Raw genomic sequence first — 14680 nt, 5'->3', positions numbered from 1 at the left:
GATTCTCTGCCTGCCCTTATCTTATGGTTTGACCATGAATTCTTTAGGATTGAGACCATCATTTTTTCTTGCAGATTTGTATAGCCTTTAGAGGAATTGACTGTGAGCAGTGTGGGAATAAAAACAATATATTATTTGTGTGTTGGTATTATTTTGTGGAAAAGATTGTGCAGGTTGGAATTTAGAGGCATTCATTCTCCAGTTCATATGCATCTATTGCACTGATCAAGAATTAGGAAATAGATTAAAACCTTTAAAAATAATACCGCAGGATTAAAACTAAACCAAACCCATCAATAAAATTTTTAATACTGATCTGAGGCTTTTTATGATTGGCTAGTTAATAGTTTTAAAATAATGAAATATTAAAGATAACAAATAGGGTGAGAGTGTATTTCCTTAGTAATATTAAATATGTGTATGGCTCATGGCCTTGTTATCATAACTCTGGACTAAATCTGCTGAAGGTCTAGCCCAGTACATTCTTTTGCAGGCCATTATGAAGGTGTTTGGGAACAGCAGCTTCTTATTTTGATAAAGAAACTCACCTTTAAACCAAAAGCATGTGATGGTGACCATTTTTTCATTAAATAGTGGGATTTATTAAATAAATTAGTTTTAAAATTAAAGAAAAGATCTATATGAAATGTCTTTAAAGGCAAATGCCAGATGTGCTTAGCCTTTTGTGTTCCTTCTGTTAACTGAGCTATGAAATGGGGGGGAATCTGAGCACCTTTGGGAATGAAAGGCATCTGATACGGACTGAAGGGAAACGAGTAGCTATGGAGCACTGGATTTTGAACAGGCCAACTCAAATTTTAGCTTAGTTAACTGGTAACTGTAAATAAAAACAACAAATTTGGGAGGGAGCAGGTTTGTTATGGGTATTAAATACTTCATCAAGAAAGGCAACTAGTCTATTAATGTAGTGGTGATGTGGACCTTGTGCAGAACTGAGAAGATACTCCAAGCAAAAGGGAAGTGGTGTTTAAAAATTTTTTTGCCCTAGCTAGGCTCATTGTTTTTTTCTCAAAACACTACTGTTTTGGAAGCATGCTTGCAGACTATTTCTGCGTGATCAACTGCAGGAAGAAAAAAGTACTTTCAAGGCTTATGGTTCAAATAGCCTTAGTACTAGAGGTCGTCAAAACCTGTTACTTGACAAAAAAGGGTGATGGTGAAAGTTTTCCTCTCAAAACAGCATTTTCTCAAAGAAAAATTAAATCTGAGAAGTTTGGTGGGCTTTTGGGGGGGGATGTGTGTTTATGGGTTTTTGTTTGTTTGTTTTTAATTTGAGGGGGGGTTGAGCATGCTTATTTATAAGCAAAGTTATGGCACAGTCTGCTTTTGGTAGTGTATAATGACTTCAGTCCCCGTGTGTACATCATAAATTTTATATATAAATATACAAATATTCATTAAAGTCTTTCCAAGTGCATGTCAGGTACATGTAAGGGCAGTGAGGACCTCTAGGTAAGGATATGCAATAAGGATTGTCTATGTGAAAATGGTCTGCATAAAGAATGAGTTTGGAAAGTTTATTTGCAGTCTGATCCATTGAAAATAATTATATATTATCAAAATATAGACAATAGAACATGCAAAGCACTTTAAAAATTCTGAAGTCTGTCTATGTCATCTTGAATAGGACATTTCTGTCATAAAATTATTAAGGAAATAATGTGGTGATGTTTTTTTTTGTTTGGATTTTCTGTTTTGTTTTGGTGAAAGTAATTGTAGTAAAAATGAATTGTGATTCATGTTGTGAAGAAATAAAAATTATTTTTTCTTGTATTGAATAAAGTGCCTACTAGATTGCTGTAAAATTCCATCTGATATTTATACACTGCAGTAACAGTAGCTCTTTACTTATGACCGGCTAATCACTGCACTTTGTGCTAGTCTACTCCCCAAGGCATCTGAGAATAAAATGTTGGTTTCCAGATATTCCATGCACATTAATAAGTTTGTTCTTTGGCAAATTGAAGAAGGGAATATACTGCAGCTCGTCCTTCCCTTGTACCAAGCGTCTGATAGGGTCAGCACTTCTGTGGCCCATCAGCACCAACAAAACCGCAGGTAGAGAAAAGTGGATGTAAAAGTAGAAATAGTAAAACAAACAGATCCGAAACCATTCAAAGGCTAGCATTTTAAGACTAGGGATTTAAAGTCGATATAGCACTAATAAACACTCTCTGTAGATTATGACACAGTGGTACAATCATTCTGTTTAAGGTTTCCACAGTATGCTGTTCTATGTAAGTATTCAGTAGTCATGAATGATATGACTTAACTAGTGAGGTTGGTTTCTTTGAGCTAAAATTAGTCTCAGCACACTAGATACATTTCCACTGGTAAAGCTAGGCTAGTTTATGAGCATAACAAACTTTATATGTTTACACCATTCTTTTCTATTTGTGTGTTTATGACCTCAGAGCATCCTTTCCTTCAATTATTTTGCCCTAGCTGAGAATGACTTCTTAATATGGCTAGAACATAAAAAAATACATTCTCATAGCTTTAGTAATTCCAGAGATTGGTGATATTGTAGTTCTGGGAAACTGGAGATGACAAGAAAGATTTTGCTGGGCTGAAGAAACAAAGAATAGTTACAAAGTTTCTGGTATTAATTCTTTGTCAAAAAGATTGCTCCATTTGAACAGTAAAAATTATTTCAATCAAGCTTTCTAAAATATAAGTACTTGCTGGGGGAAAAACGTTCTAGATCTGAGAGATGATCAGTTTTATCCCTACTTAAACTTCTTACATCTTAAACTTACTTCTCTGTCTCCACTGCTCCTGTCTGCATGACAGATTCCCTCAAGCCAATTGCAAAGACAAGATTCAAGCAGGTTAAATAATTTGCCCAAGCTCATTAAGAAAGTCAGACTGTATGAGAGCCTTATAGGCTAACATTAAGATTAGAGACCAAAGTTATTTAACTGTTTTGTAGCACTGCATTCAAATAATGTAAATATCATCTTCCTTCCTGTAGTCCAGGACATTGAAAAAGATATATACATATAAATAATTTTATACATATGTGTATATATATATATATATATATATATACACACACACACGTAAATAGGTATTTAAATTTAAATGACAGTAAATTTAACTATCTTTGCTTTTCCTTTAGGGAAGGTGTGAGATAGAGATGGTAAGTGATAAGCCTAGGAGGAACATTGGGCAGGTGGATTCACAGTTAGGAGAAATCAGCTTCCACCTGGGTTGTAACAGCAACCTGTGCTTCGGTTACCAATGAAAAAGAAAAAGAAGGATTTTCATTGCTGTATTTCAGACTGGTCCTGTAACGGTCATTACATCTGGTCAAAATTCTCAGTCTCCTCTTGAAACTGATATTCAACTGCATCCGTTTTCAACCAGTATATGGTAAAAAGAAAGATATGATTCCATGTTCTTTGTAATCCTCTAGGAATGTCTATGCCTGAAATTCCAGAAAATGACATCTCAGTTGTTAGGGAATCATCTGTATGCGGTGAATAAGGTAAATAATTTACAGCAATTACGGCAAATTTGGTAATGAAGGTGATTTTATACTGCCATTGATAATCTGGATTAATTCTGGGTTTTGTGTGTGTGTGTTTGGTTGTTTTTTAATTATTTTTTTAAAAAAAATTAAATTGTGTTTTTTGTCCTTGACTTATTTCCCTTCTGCACAAGCCTGCTTGAATAATTGTAAGTTTAGTCTTTAAGTATACCTGGCTTTTCTCTGAAGGGATAAAATCTGTCTGGCAGACTGAATGCAATGATCATTATATTCAGGCTCATAATCACTTTAGTTGAACCAGTTTCAGTTTAATTTTGGTTTTTGATGGTTCAGATGACTTGATTGGACAAGGTACATTAGAGACTTGAATTTTTACTGTGAGAATAGATACATTAGACAATTTAAAAAGCTAAATATTAGATTAAATTACTTTAATTCACTCACTTGTTATGCTCCTCTGATGAACCTTTTTGTCAGAAGAGAAAGACTTCCAAGACTTGAGACAAAATAAGAACAATTCTTAGTGACAGCTGGAGGTGATATTTCATTTCTTCATCATTTTTATAACTAAGAACCTGCATATCTAATAAAAGTTGTATGAATTTATATGTAAGAGCTTCTGAAAGTCTTAATTGACTACAAAATAAAATGGTTGCCTGCTCCCACCGCTCTGGCAGAATGTGCTACTTGTGTTCCTCTGTCCAGATCTTGTATAATTCCATTTGTTACAATAATATCCTTAAGCATGTATTCTTAATTATTTTTAATAAATATCTAGCTCTGAGATAAGATTTCAAAAATTAAGATCCCTGTAAATGATAATATAACATAATCAGAAACATTAAAATATTATCCACCAATGCCCTTGATATAAACTTTCTGAAGATTGTCCAAATGCCTTTCTTTACATTGTTGTTGAATGATGGAAGTGATACTTTTTTCCATGATCATTAAGAATGGAAAACAGAGTGGTTTTGTACACATAAGTGGTTCAGAAATGATATGTGACCTATTAACAGCATTTTTGATCATTCTCCCCTGGTTGCTGAGGGCATTGCTAAATGAATGAGTTGCTTGATTATTGGAAGAACGTAGGTGCCAGGAATGTGAATGTGCTACTTGTACTGTGCCATGTAAATCTCATCTTTTTTTAGCCCAGTTCTCACATCATTAATTTTTAGCTTTATTATTAGATATTAGAGGAAATTCTATTTGTAATGTTCATGAAGGATAGAGGTGTTTACTTGGTTTTGATATAGAATGGCATTTTGTCTCTATTTTAATGGTTTAGTGAACTGTGAATCTTGGTGCTGCAAATTAAAGCAAATTGCAGCTCTGTCAGGCGGAGATCTCATGTGGAGATGATTTTTATGTCTATTTAAATAGCAATGAAGCCATTCTCTTTTTGTATCCTGATGCATTTCATAGAAGATGAATACATATCTTACAGACATGCTGTCATAGTCTTTCTGATGTTTTCACTCTTGTAAGTATTGGAATAGTAGAAAATTGAATCCCGTCTTTGGGGGATGTAAGGTACTTCATGATAGCACATCATTCTATTGGACTTTCCAAATTCAGAGAAGCTACTCTAATTAATAATAATGTTTAAACTATTATTGATAACAGATACAGAGCTAGGCTATTCCAGTCCATCTGACCTAGATGATGAATTCAGATAGATTTAACGATGAACTGTCCTGTCATGTATTCTACTGTAGGGAAAAGCAGATAGAAGACATCACATGAAAATGAAGGTGGCAAAAAAAGGCTTCTAGAAACTATGTTTACCTAAGGCTACTTAATAATCTGAGACTCACCCAGCCTTAGCAGGGTCTGAGCAGTTTAGAGTGCTGCAGATCCAGATATTTTGATCTGTAAGGGCTAAAGAGATGCAGAACTTTTTCAGTGTCAAAAACCCTCTTCTTTTCTGTCTGTCTTTTATTTGGCTTTGGCTTCCTGGTCAGTTTCTTTCCCTCATGAGAATTTTGTTTAAAAATGTGTGCCTAAAGTTAAGCTCCCCTGAAGTTGGTTTTATAACTTTTGAACTTCTAGATCACTTTGGGGCAAGTTTTCCAAAGTGTTTAGATCATGAAAACTGCAGATGGAAGCAGAGTGGGATTTTCAAAAGCACTTAAACAGATAAAGCACTTAGCTCCCATTTAAATTAATTAGCTGGAATGAACAAGTTCCCTTTGGCACTTTTGAAAGTTCTACTGCTAAGTGTTTATGTCTACATAAAAAAAAAATAAAATAAAAAAAAATTCAAAAGAAGCTTAACATCCAGCAAATCACTTTAAAGTTTATAACTATTACAGGTTTTCAGCAGTTGTGAAAATTATACAGTGTCCAGGTGTCTATGTTTCCAAATGATTCTCCTTCACTTTCTTGTTTCTTAACAGTTTCTCCTGTCATTTATTGTCTAAAGTTAATCCCAGAGAAGTGGGATCAACAGTACTATATCCTAAAGATTCAATAATAATGACATGGGTGAATATTCTGCACAGGTTTGAGAAGCCAGATCCTTTGGTATATCCATTCAGTGCCTGAAAAAAATGACAGAGCTTTAAGACCACTGTTGTAATTAAGTCTTGTACTGAATTTCCTTATTATATTTAAATTATGCAAAAGAATAATTAAAAAGTACATTACAGGCAAAGACTGCTGCAGGTTATGGATAGCTGGGAATGAACCAGATGACCAGAAGTAACGTAACTTATCATAGTCTTTAACTGCCGCATATACAGAAACCCTTAGCAGACCTGTTCAGATGTAATAAAAGCAGGAATTGCTCACTCTGAGGTAGAATTTTCCCTGCCCTTTACCTCTGTTACAGTGGTGTCGAAGTAGAAGTCTGGGGGTGTACACACAGTAGCATTTTGGTTTCAGTCAAGAGTCTGCTTTTTAAACGAGTCTGCTAATTATTTCCACTTAGCACGCTTGCTTACTGTGGCCTGGGTCTCAAGCTATATGAGCGGGATTGCTTTTGGCTGGAATGAAAACAGAAGATGCTTTCCAGAAGGACACCTAATCTTTAGCCATTATTGGGTGTTCAGTTCACTGAACTACATCAAAACTAGTTCCGTATAACCTTCCTTCACAGGCTCTAACTTCAAATACTGACCAACGTGAACATCAAGTCATCAGATTCAACACTTTTGCTACACAGATCGGCTCTTACTATGCCATGTTGCTTGTTGATGTAGCTATAAACTGTGTTTTCAGGATGGCTGGGTTCATAGGAGAATCTCATCTTTGCACCCACTTCCAGATTTAAAATCCTGCAATGCCAGATTTTTCTCATATCTGCAAGTATCTTAAAGGGGATCTTCAATTTCAAACACTGGCCAATGTTTACTGGGAATGTATCTTCTCTTTCTTGTTAGATAGAAAATAAAATAAAAAAATAATGGTCAAGAAATCATAATATTTTTGTTAAGAGCTTTTCCAGAAATGTTGTTGGTCAAGCTAAATATAACTATGTGTTTCGCCTAAAAAAAGTAATCCAGACAAGAAAGATTGCAAGATGTAACTACCTTGTGAAATGCACCTGCAGCAGCCATTCATTCTGGTTATTCTCTACATTGATTTATTCTTTTTTTATGCTTTAAGAGTCAATTCTTGTTGGAATTGTTCCATTGCTAAGAACTAATAGTGCTTATATTCTTAAACAATTTAAAAAAATTAAAAGAAAATACTTCAGGTTTTTTAGCCAGTGAGTTTTTCAGCATTCGTAACCTTGTATTGCCATGCTGGAAATTATATCTTGTGTAGCTCGTGTCAGATGCACTAGAATGAAAATCATAACATGGTTCTTTACCAGTGACCTTCAGAGAGAGGAATTCATTATCAGTTGTTGCCATTGGAATGTGTAACCTGAGGCACTCTAATGTATTGCCAGCCAGGAAGACTTCTAAAGTGTGGTTTTAGTCAATTAAAGCACCATCAAGAGACATGTATGCAAAATCATAAGTAGCTGTACGGTAAAAGGATTTTTTTTTCTTTTTTTCTGTTATTAAGATAGGAACTCTGAAAGACATAAAGGAATTCACTGTACCTATCTAAGCCATCGTTTCACAATGCAGTAAATGCGGCTTTAGGATGCTTAATGCCAGATAAGAAACACTGCAGGCTCATGGTATTAAATGCTGATCTAGTATAAACTTAATTTGCTAGTTCAAATGTGTTAAAAAATTGGACACCTTAGCTTTATCCCATCAGGCTTTCTGCCAGATTAGATATTGCCTGTCCATGCCATTCTAAGTTTATGCTGGATCAGGTGTTGTACACTCTCCTGGTGATTCTGTATTCTGTGCTATAATCTGGCAAACAGGCAGTACTGTTCTTTTTTGAGTCACCCCAAATTTATCCACAGATCTGGATTAATGACCATGGCCTCCTGTTGCCCCGTTATCATAGTATCTGAGTAAATCACGAGCTTTCATGTATTTGTTCTATCAACACTGTGAAGGAGAACATATCTTTGCTATCACACTGGTTTAATCATACATGTTTTCTCTCTTGTTTAGTAGATGAAACAGTAGGGGTTATGCAGGCTTTGAGAATTTCAATGATTAAAACCAGGAGATTCTAATAGAGGTGAATATTTTCTTCGCGTGTCAAGTGCTCTGCTAGGGCTCTATCAAAGCTGTTTCATTCAACTGCGTTATTCTTACGTTTTTTAGGAAACTAATTACTTAAATGATTTCCTTTTACACAGCCACCAGATGCTGCATTTTGTGTAATTATCACTGTCCTTAATATATGGTTAACATCTGAAGGTTCAAGACTGAGCCAAACCCCCCTGAAGTCCTTGAGTAGACCCAGGATTCACTGAAGTAGTTGTATGAGCAGGGTTCTTGTCTCCTTGTTACTGGGTGGTCCCTTGTTTGCCCCTTGGAGTGGTGAATAACAGCAAATTCCTACACTGGGCAGAAGAGTGGACAGAGGAGATAACCTGGCTGCTCATTGCTGCTTTATTCACTCTGTGTGGTGCTGTAACCAGTGCTCCAGCTCTCTGAGGGAGGCAAATGAGGCTGGCAATGTTACATTATGATTTTCTCCCAAATCTGTTGAAAAATTGCTGGAAAAATAAACTGTTAAGGCCAGAATTATGCCTCTTGATAAGCTGTCCTCATTATGTCCTCCTCCAGAAGAAACTGAAAACATTCCTGACACATGAAGTTTTGTTACTGCTTTTTCACTTATAAATAAAGCCTTCAAATGAATCAAAAGTGCTAAGTGCTTAATAGGCAAGAACAAGGTAAGTCCTTTTTCCTTGAGCGCTTACCACCTAACAAAGGAATGGAAGGTGGAGCATGGGAGCAACGTGATTCTGGTGCCTACAAGTAGCTCTTTGGTCCACACACTGCTGAGGTTCACTCAGTGTGACCTCTGACGAACATGGTGTTCCCAAGGGTGTGCTACGGAGAGCTAAAGTGATACTTTTAAGCAGCAGATGTTTAAATCTATGAGTTTCCTATTCAGATTTTATTTGGAGGGCATGCAGTAAGTATAGATAAGTGGATGAAAAAAGTATATTTTGTTCATGTGCTGCTGTGGAGAAGTCTGGGATTTCCAAAACAAGACTACACTGTGTGTATCTGTTCTGTGCTACAAAAAGATCCTTGAACCTTTTAAATCAGCATGACTAAAGCGGTAGCCACGACGTCTTTTTCCATTATTATTCAGAAAGAACTATATACTCATTTTTATCTTCTAGAAATGTAAACAAAACAATCTTGTGCATTTCAAGACTTAAAAGATGGAAAAGTATAAAATATCCACATTCATGGAAGAGGTGGCACCAGAGATCTTTTTTTTCTGGCACACTTTGTTCTGCCAGAGCTGATGCAAGGAGATTTTAATCTATTTCTTTGCTGTACCAGAAACTTCTCTGAAACTCACATAGCCTTATTTCATAATTAAATGTTTGAGAACTACTGGTATTTATATTTGCATGTGATTAACTTTTAAAGCACTATGTACAGGGCTTTTTGCTTTTAAACTAGCCTGGAGTCAATAAATATCTTTACAGACGTCAATTTGGTCAGCAGTAAAGAGGTAAATAGAAACTAATGACACTCATCAAGCCTGTGGTGTGAATGATTAATTGGACACAATCATTTAACACTTTTATAAAGTCAATACAAGGGAAAGAAACAGGTTTCTTATTACAGTAAACTGTATTTGTACTGTCAGCATGTAGTGATTTATGACAAACCTGTGGCCAGGATTAGGATATTATAAATGGGAGAAAACTGAAGGCTCATTAATTTTTTATACCCACAGGTAGAAGACATGCAGTGGGCTACTAAAGAACACACTCATCCAGCATCTGTCTGCAGCCTGCCCTGTAAAGCCGGGGAAAGAAAGAAAACTGTGAAGGGAGTGCCCTGCTGCTGGCACTGTGAACGCTGTGAGGGGTACCATTACCAGGTGGATGAATTCAACTGTGAACTGTGCCCTATTAATAAGAGACCAAACGCCAACCGTACAGATTGCCAGCTTATCCCTATAATCAAATTGGAGTGGCATTCTCCTTGGGCCATTGTGCCTGTCTTCATAGCTATTCTTGGTATAATTGCCACCACCTTTGTGATTGTGACATTTGTCCGGTACAACGACACACCAATTGTCAGAGCCTCTGGACGGGAGCTTAGTTATGTGCTCTTGACTGGGATTTTTCTCTGTTACTCCATTACTTTTTTAATGATTGCAACTCCTGATACAGTGGTCTGCTCGTTTCGAAGGATCTTTTTAGGACTCGGCATGTGTTTCAGCTATGCTGCCTTGCTTACCAAAACAAACAGGATTCACAGAATATTTGAACAAGGTAAAAAATCTGTCACAGCTCCCAAATTTATTAGTCCGGCTTCCCAGCTGGTGATCACTTTCAGCCTCATATCCATGCAGCTTATTGGAGTCTTCATCTGGTTTGCTATCGATCCACCACACACCATCGTAGACTATGGAGAGCAGAGGACACTTGAACCAGAAAATGCCAGGGGAGTACTCAAATGTGACATTTCAGATCTTTCTCTCATTTGTTCCCTTGGATATAGTATTCTCTTGATGGTCACATGCACTGTTTATGCTATTAAAACAAGAGGGGTTCCAGAGACCTTCAATGAAGCAAAACCCATTGGATTTACTATGTACACAACCTGCATAATTTGGTTAGCTTTTATTCCAATCTTTTTTGGTACGGCCCAATCAGCAGAGAAGGTAAGTGATGATAAGTTTGCAAATCAAATACTATCCTTTTTCTATTTTCATCTCTCCATACTTATAGCATTATATTTTCACTCTTACAAGTGAGTAATTCTGAATCATAATTGCAAACAAACTCTCAGAAATCACAGATAATAAAATAGATGATTCAAAAGGTAGGTTTCCTATGTTTTAACACAAGAAACTGAATGTGATTGTGGTGTGGCTGGCATAATAATGTTGGTATTTTCTCAATATATCCTTCAATATATCCTTAAAGGACTGATGCTTCTAATTTTTATTATTATCCTTCAGTGATGCTCTAGCCTGTTACATGAAACACTATAAATCTTTGTTATCATCCACAGATCTGATAGAAATGGTTGCAATCCAAAAGTCTAAGAAGATCAACTTACATTTGTCAAAAATAATGAAGAAGAATGCTTGGGCAGAATGAAAAGAATTTCTTTTCTCTCTGGTTGACAAATATAACTTAAAAAAAAAAAAGAAGAGAGAGAATAGGAGTGAATGAAGTGTATGTAAAATCATATAAAGCATAATTCACTAATTATTGTCTCTGAGCAAAAGAACACATTTTCCTGATCTTTTAATGTTGCATTCTTGGATATCTGTTATTCCTTCTTTAACTGGCATGGATTTTTCCTGATATCAGTCATGGCGAGCAGTACAAAACATGTCAGACATTTAACTCTCCTTCTCTCAGTTCTAATGGAAAGGCAGAGGTAAATGTCAAAATGTGAGTTTTTATCCAGCTGACAGTGGTGATAATGACAAGTTGCATAAGAGCCAGCAATAATACCAGCATCAATCTTCAAAACTTCAGATCTGCAGGATTTGGAAAATCTTAAAAAAAAAAAAAATAGTAAGTTTTCTACACGAGCTCTTTCCCCTTTTCAAGCAGGTGTTTTTTATAACGTTTCAAAATATACATTTTAATTTAATTGGAAAAGTCAATGTGTCCACCTATAAATGCACAAAAGTTTGACGTGTCTCTGGTTTAGAGGGCACTCTTGCCTACTGGATTTAAAGAAGAGGTCTGTATGGCTTAATAAAATACCTGCTGATTCAAGCAGAGGAATTGTATGGGGGAGAGAGTGTGGCAGAAAAACATTTTCCTCACTGAAAATTGAAGTAAGCAGGCTTGCTGAATTGGATCAGGCTTGATTTCCATGGCTTTTGGGATTAAGTAAGGGAAAGTGAGTACCAAGTAATGGCATATCATAGATACAGTAAGTAAAGATTAAATATATGTATATATTTATATAATACAGGAAAACATTTTTAGGTGAATTGGATTTAAATTTTGAGTTTTTTGCATGTGTAGGTGTAATTCATAAAAATACTCGGTTGTATAAATGTGCGGTACATTCTGTTTTAACAGCTTGGGCCAGTCAGTTTTATGGCAAGTACCTATAACAAAAGAAATGTGTTTCTGAGTATTGAAACAGAGAAAATATTGCTTGGCTGGCAACTATGCAGTGAGTTTTGATTTACATTGGTTCATCTTAGCTTGTATAAAGGATGATTTCGTTTTGACCTCTAAAGACAAGATTAATGAACACCTCTTTTGCATTTCTTTTATGAAACCCAAGACTGAACACACAAATTATAATAAATTGCACAGCTTCTAAAACTAAATTTAACTTGTTAGTTGCTTTTTTTTTCTAAATGATTTGTTGTTCTTCAGATAATAACTTTTAGGAGGAAAAAACCCAAATTAATATGCTAACACAGTAGCTCTATAATTCAAGTAATTTTTTTTCACAGTGCTTCTGCTTTATGCTGGAAATAAAAACATGTTTCCACAGAAAGCCCTATGAACATCATCATAATAGTTCGTGTTTTCATACAATTAAATTGCTTGTCTGAATAGGACAAATGTAATATCTTAGTGTGCACATATATACATTGTCTGAATAAACTCAAAGTTGCTTGTAGATTTCTCAGTGCACAACACCAAAAGAAACACTAAAAACGAATCAATATGTTATAGAATATCTTATTTGAAATTCAGTATTATAATCTTTTTTGAGGATGAAAGAAATAAAAGAGAAAATAAACAGATTTGTATTAGGTGCTTACTCTCTTTGCAGTTGATTTTAAAATCCTGGTGGTCCGTTCTGTTTTGGTTTGGGGTTTTTTGTTTGTTTTTCTTGGCTTGAGTTTGCTCAGAGAGAATGGAGCAATAAGCTGGGGAACTTAAAGTACTATCTAAAAACAATGGTTTCTTTCCGAGATGTTGACAATAACAAAATGTAGTATTCATTACAAGCCAGGTGTATTTCCAACTAGCACTTCATTGAACTACTAGCTTTAGACACATTTCTGGTTGAATAAAGAGTAATTAAATCTTTTTCAAAATGTTTTAAGGAACTACTTTTCCTAAATATTAGCAGTGCTTACAACAATAGAAGTCATTATACATTGTTTGAAAGAAAGGTTATGTTTACTGAATGAATTATTCCATGAACACAAATTAAGTAGAAAGTATATTGAGAAGCTTTTATTTTTATTTCACTGTCAACCACTGGTAAACAAAAACAATTTAGGATCATTAATGCTAAAAACAGGAGTCTAGATCCAGAACTCATAGACTGTCATAGAAAGGTTAGCTTTATATTTAGCAGCCTTGGGATTAATTCCTAAAAGCATAGATTTGCTGAGAGAGTCTAGGTAGAACCTAGAGGAGTATATGCCTGTACAGTCAGCACAAGTCCATACATTTGAGTGTTGGTTTCCATTAAACTTCAAATGTGTGATGAAGGACATGCAAATAAGGATAAGTACTTTTCTGCAGACAGACTGTGAATCTTGTTGGTGTGAAGCACAGGATGGGAACTCCTTTCTTTCCACTGTGTGTCACAGCACACTCAAAACTAGTCAGCTGCAACAAGGTCTTTTACCATCACATACCAAGTTAACTTCAGTAAGTAGTTAGCACACCTTGCCCCGGCACAGCCACCAAACCTCCACAAGGTCTCAAAGGTTCATCTACTGCTTGTGTTCCCTCATACTCTTCAGGCCAGTCCACCCTACTTCTGGCCTCTGCCACATCCCGTTCTCTCCTTGTTGGCTGTTCCCCTTAAGGCTATTTAACCACTTAACAGAACCAGCCACAGCTGCACCTTATCCACATCAACCAACCCACCGCCCCTGAAGCCAGCCCACAGCTGTATATGATCAATGTTAATTAACCCACCTTCATTCCTCTACAACTATGCATATGAAGAAACTTGGGTCTCTAGCTGGATAATACAGCTGAGTTAAGTGCCTGAATTTGCATGAAGTGAAACATCCGTAAGAGAAAACATGGTAAAAGTCAAGGTAACTTGACAAGACTCAGTAGGAATATGATTTATAGCCTTGACATTTGTAACATTTTTAACAGTCCTTTATAACAGATGCTGTTTCTAGTCATATGTTTTCTCTCTTTATGTGTAAGTTTAAAACTAATACAAAATTGAGAAGACTACTATATAATAGTCAAGAAATATAAAATAAGATATATATCTATTTCCAAGCAACAAAAGGTTAAAATACTTATCCAAAGTAACCTCGCATAACCCAAGCTTGGTGGCTTTTGTGGAACTTCAAGTTTATTGTTCGTACTTAATCTCAAGCAGCAGAATATAAACCCTTTGTGCTATTAAACATGCTATTTTTAGATTATTTAATCTAAAATTATAATTTTTAGTTTATCATATGCAGATGTTCTGCAGAAAACAATAAGAACATTGACTTTAAATCCTTTGTAATTTTTTTGTCTAATTCATCATTTCATCCATTCATGACCAAGCCTGCTTTGACAGCTGCTGCTTTACAAAAGGAGCCCACTACAAATAGTTAAATTATTCCAGTGCATCACTGAACTGAATAAAAAATGTATCCCTAAGACATAAACCACCAGTTTTCTAACACTTACATAAATGTCAG

At 35.6% G+C, this 14680-nt stretch overlaps 1 protein-coding gene across 2 annotated transcripts in view; it reads left to right on the top strand.

The window, feature by feature from the left end:
- Positions 1–14680, top strand: part of GRM8 (glutamate metabotropic receptor 8) — a 358453-nt gene that overhangs the window by 296997 nt on the left and 46776 nt on the right. For both annotated transcript variants that reach the window (XM_055712667.1, XM_055712666.1), the window contains one exon: positions 9806–10741. In XM_055712667.1, the coding sequence (XP_055568642.1) occupies positions 9806–10741 (936 nt within the window). The remainder of the gene's footprint in view (positions 1–9805; positions 10742–14680) is intronic.

The sequence above is a fragment of the Falco cherrug genome, chromosome 5 (genome assembly GCF_023634085.1).
Source record: "Falco cherrug isolate bFalChe1 chromosome 5, bFalChe1.pri, whole genome shotgun sequence".
Classification (NCBI taxonomy): Eukaryota; Metazoa; Chordata; class Aves; order Falconiformes; family Falconidae; genus Falco; species Falco cherrug.
This window is presented reverse-complemented; position numbering and strand designations above follow the sequence as displayed.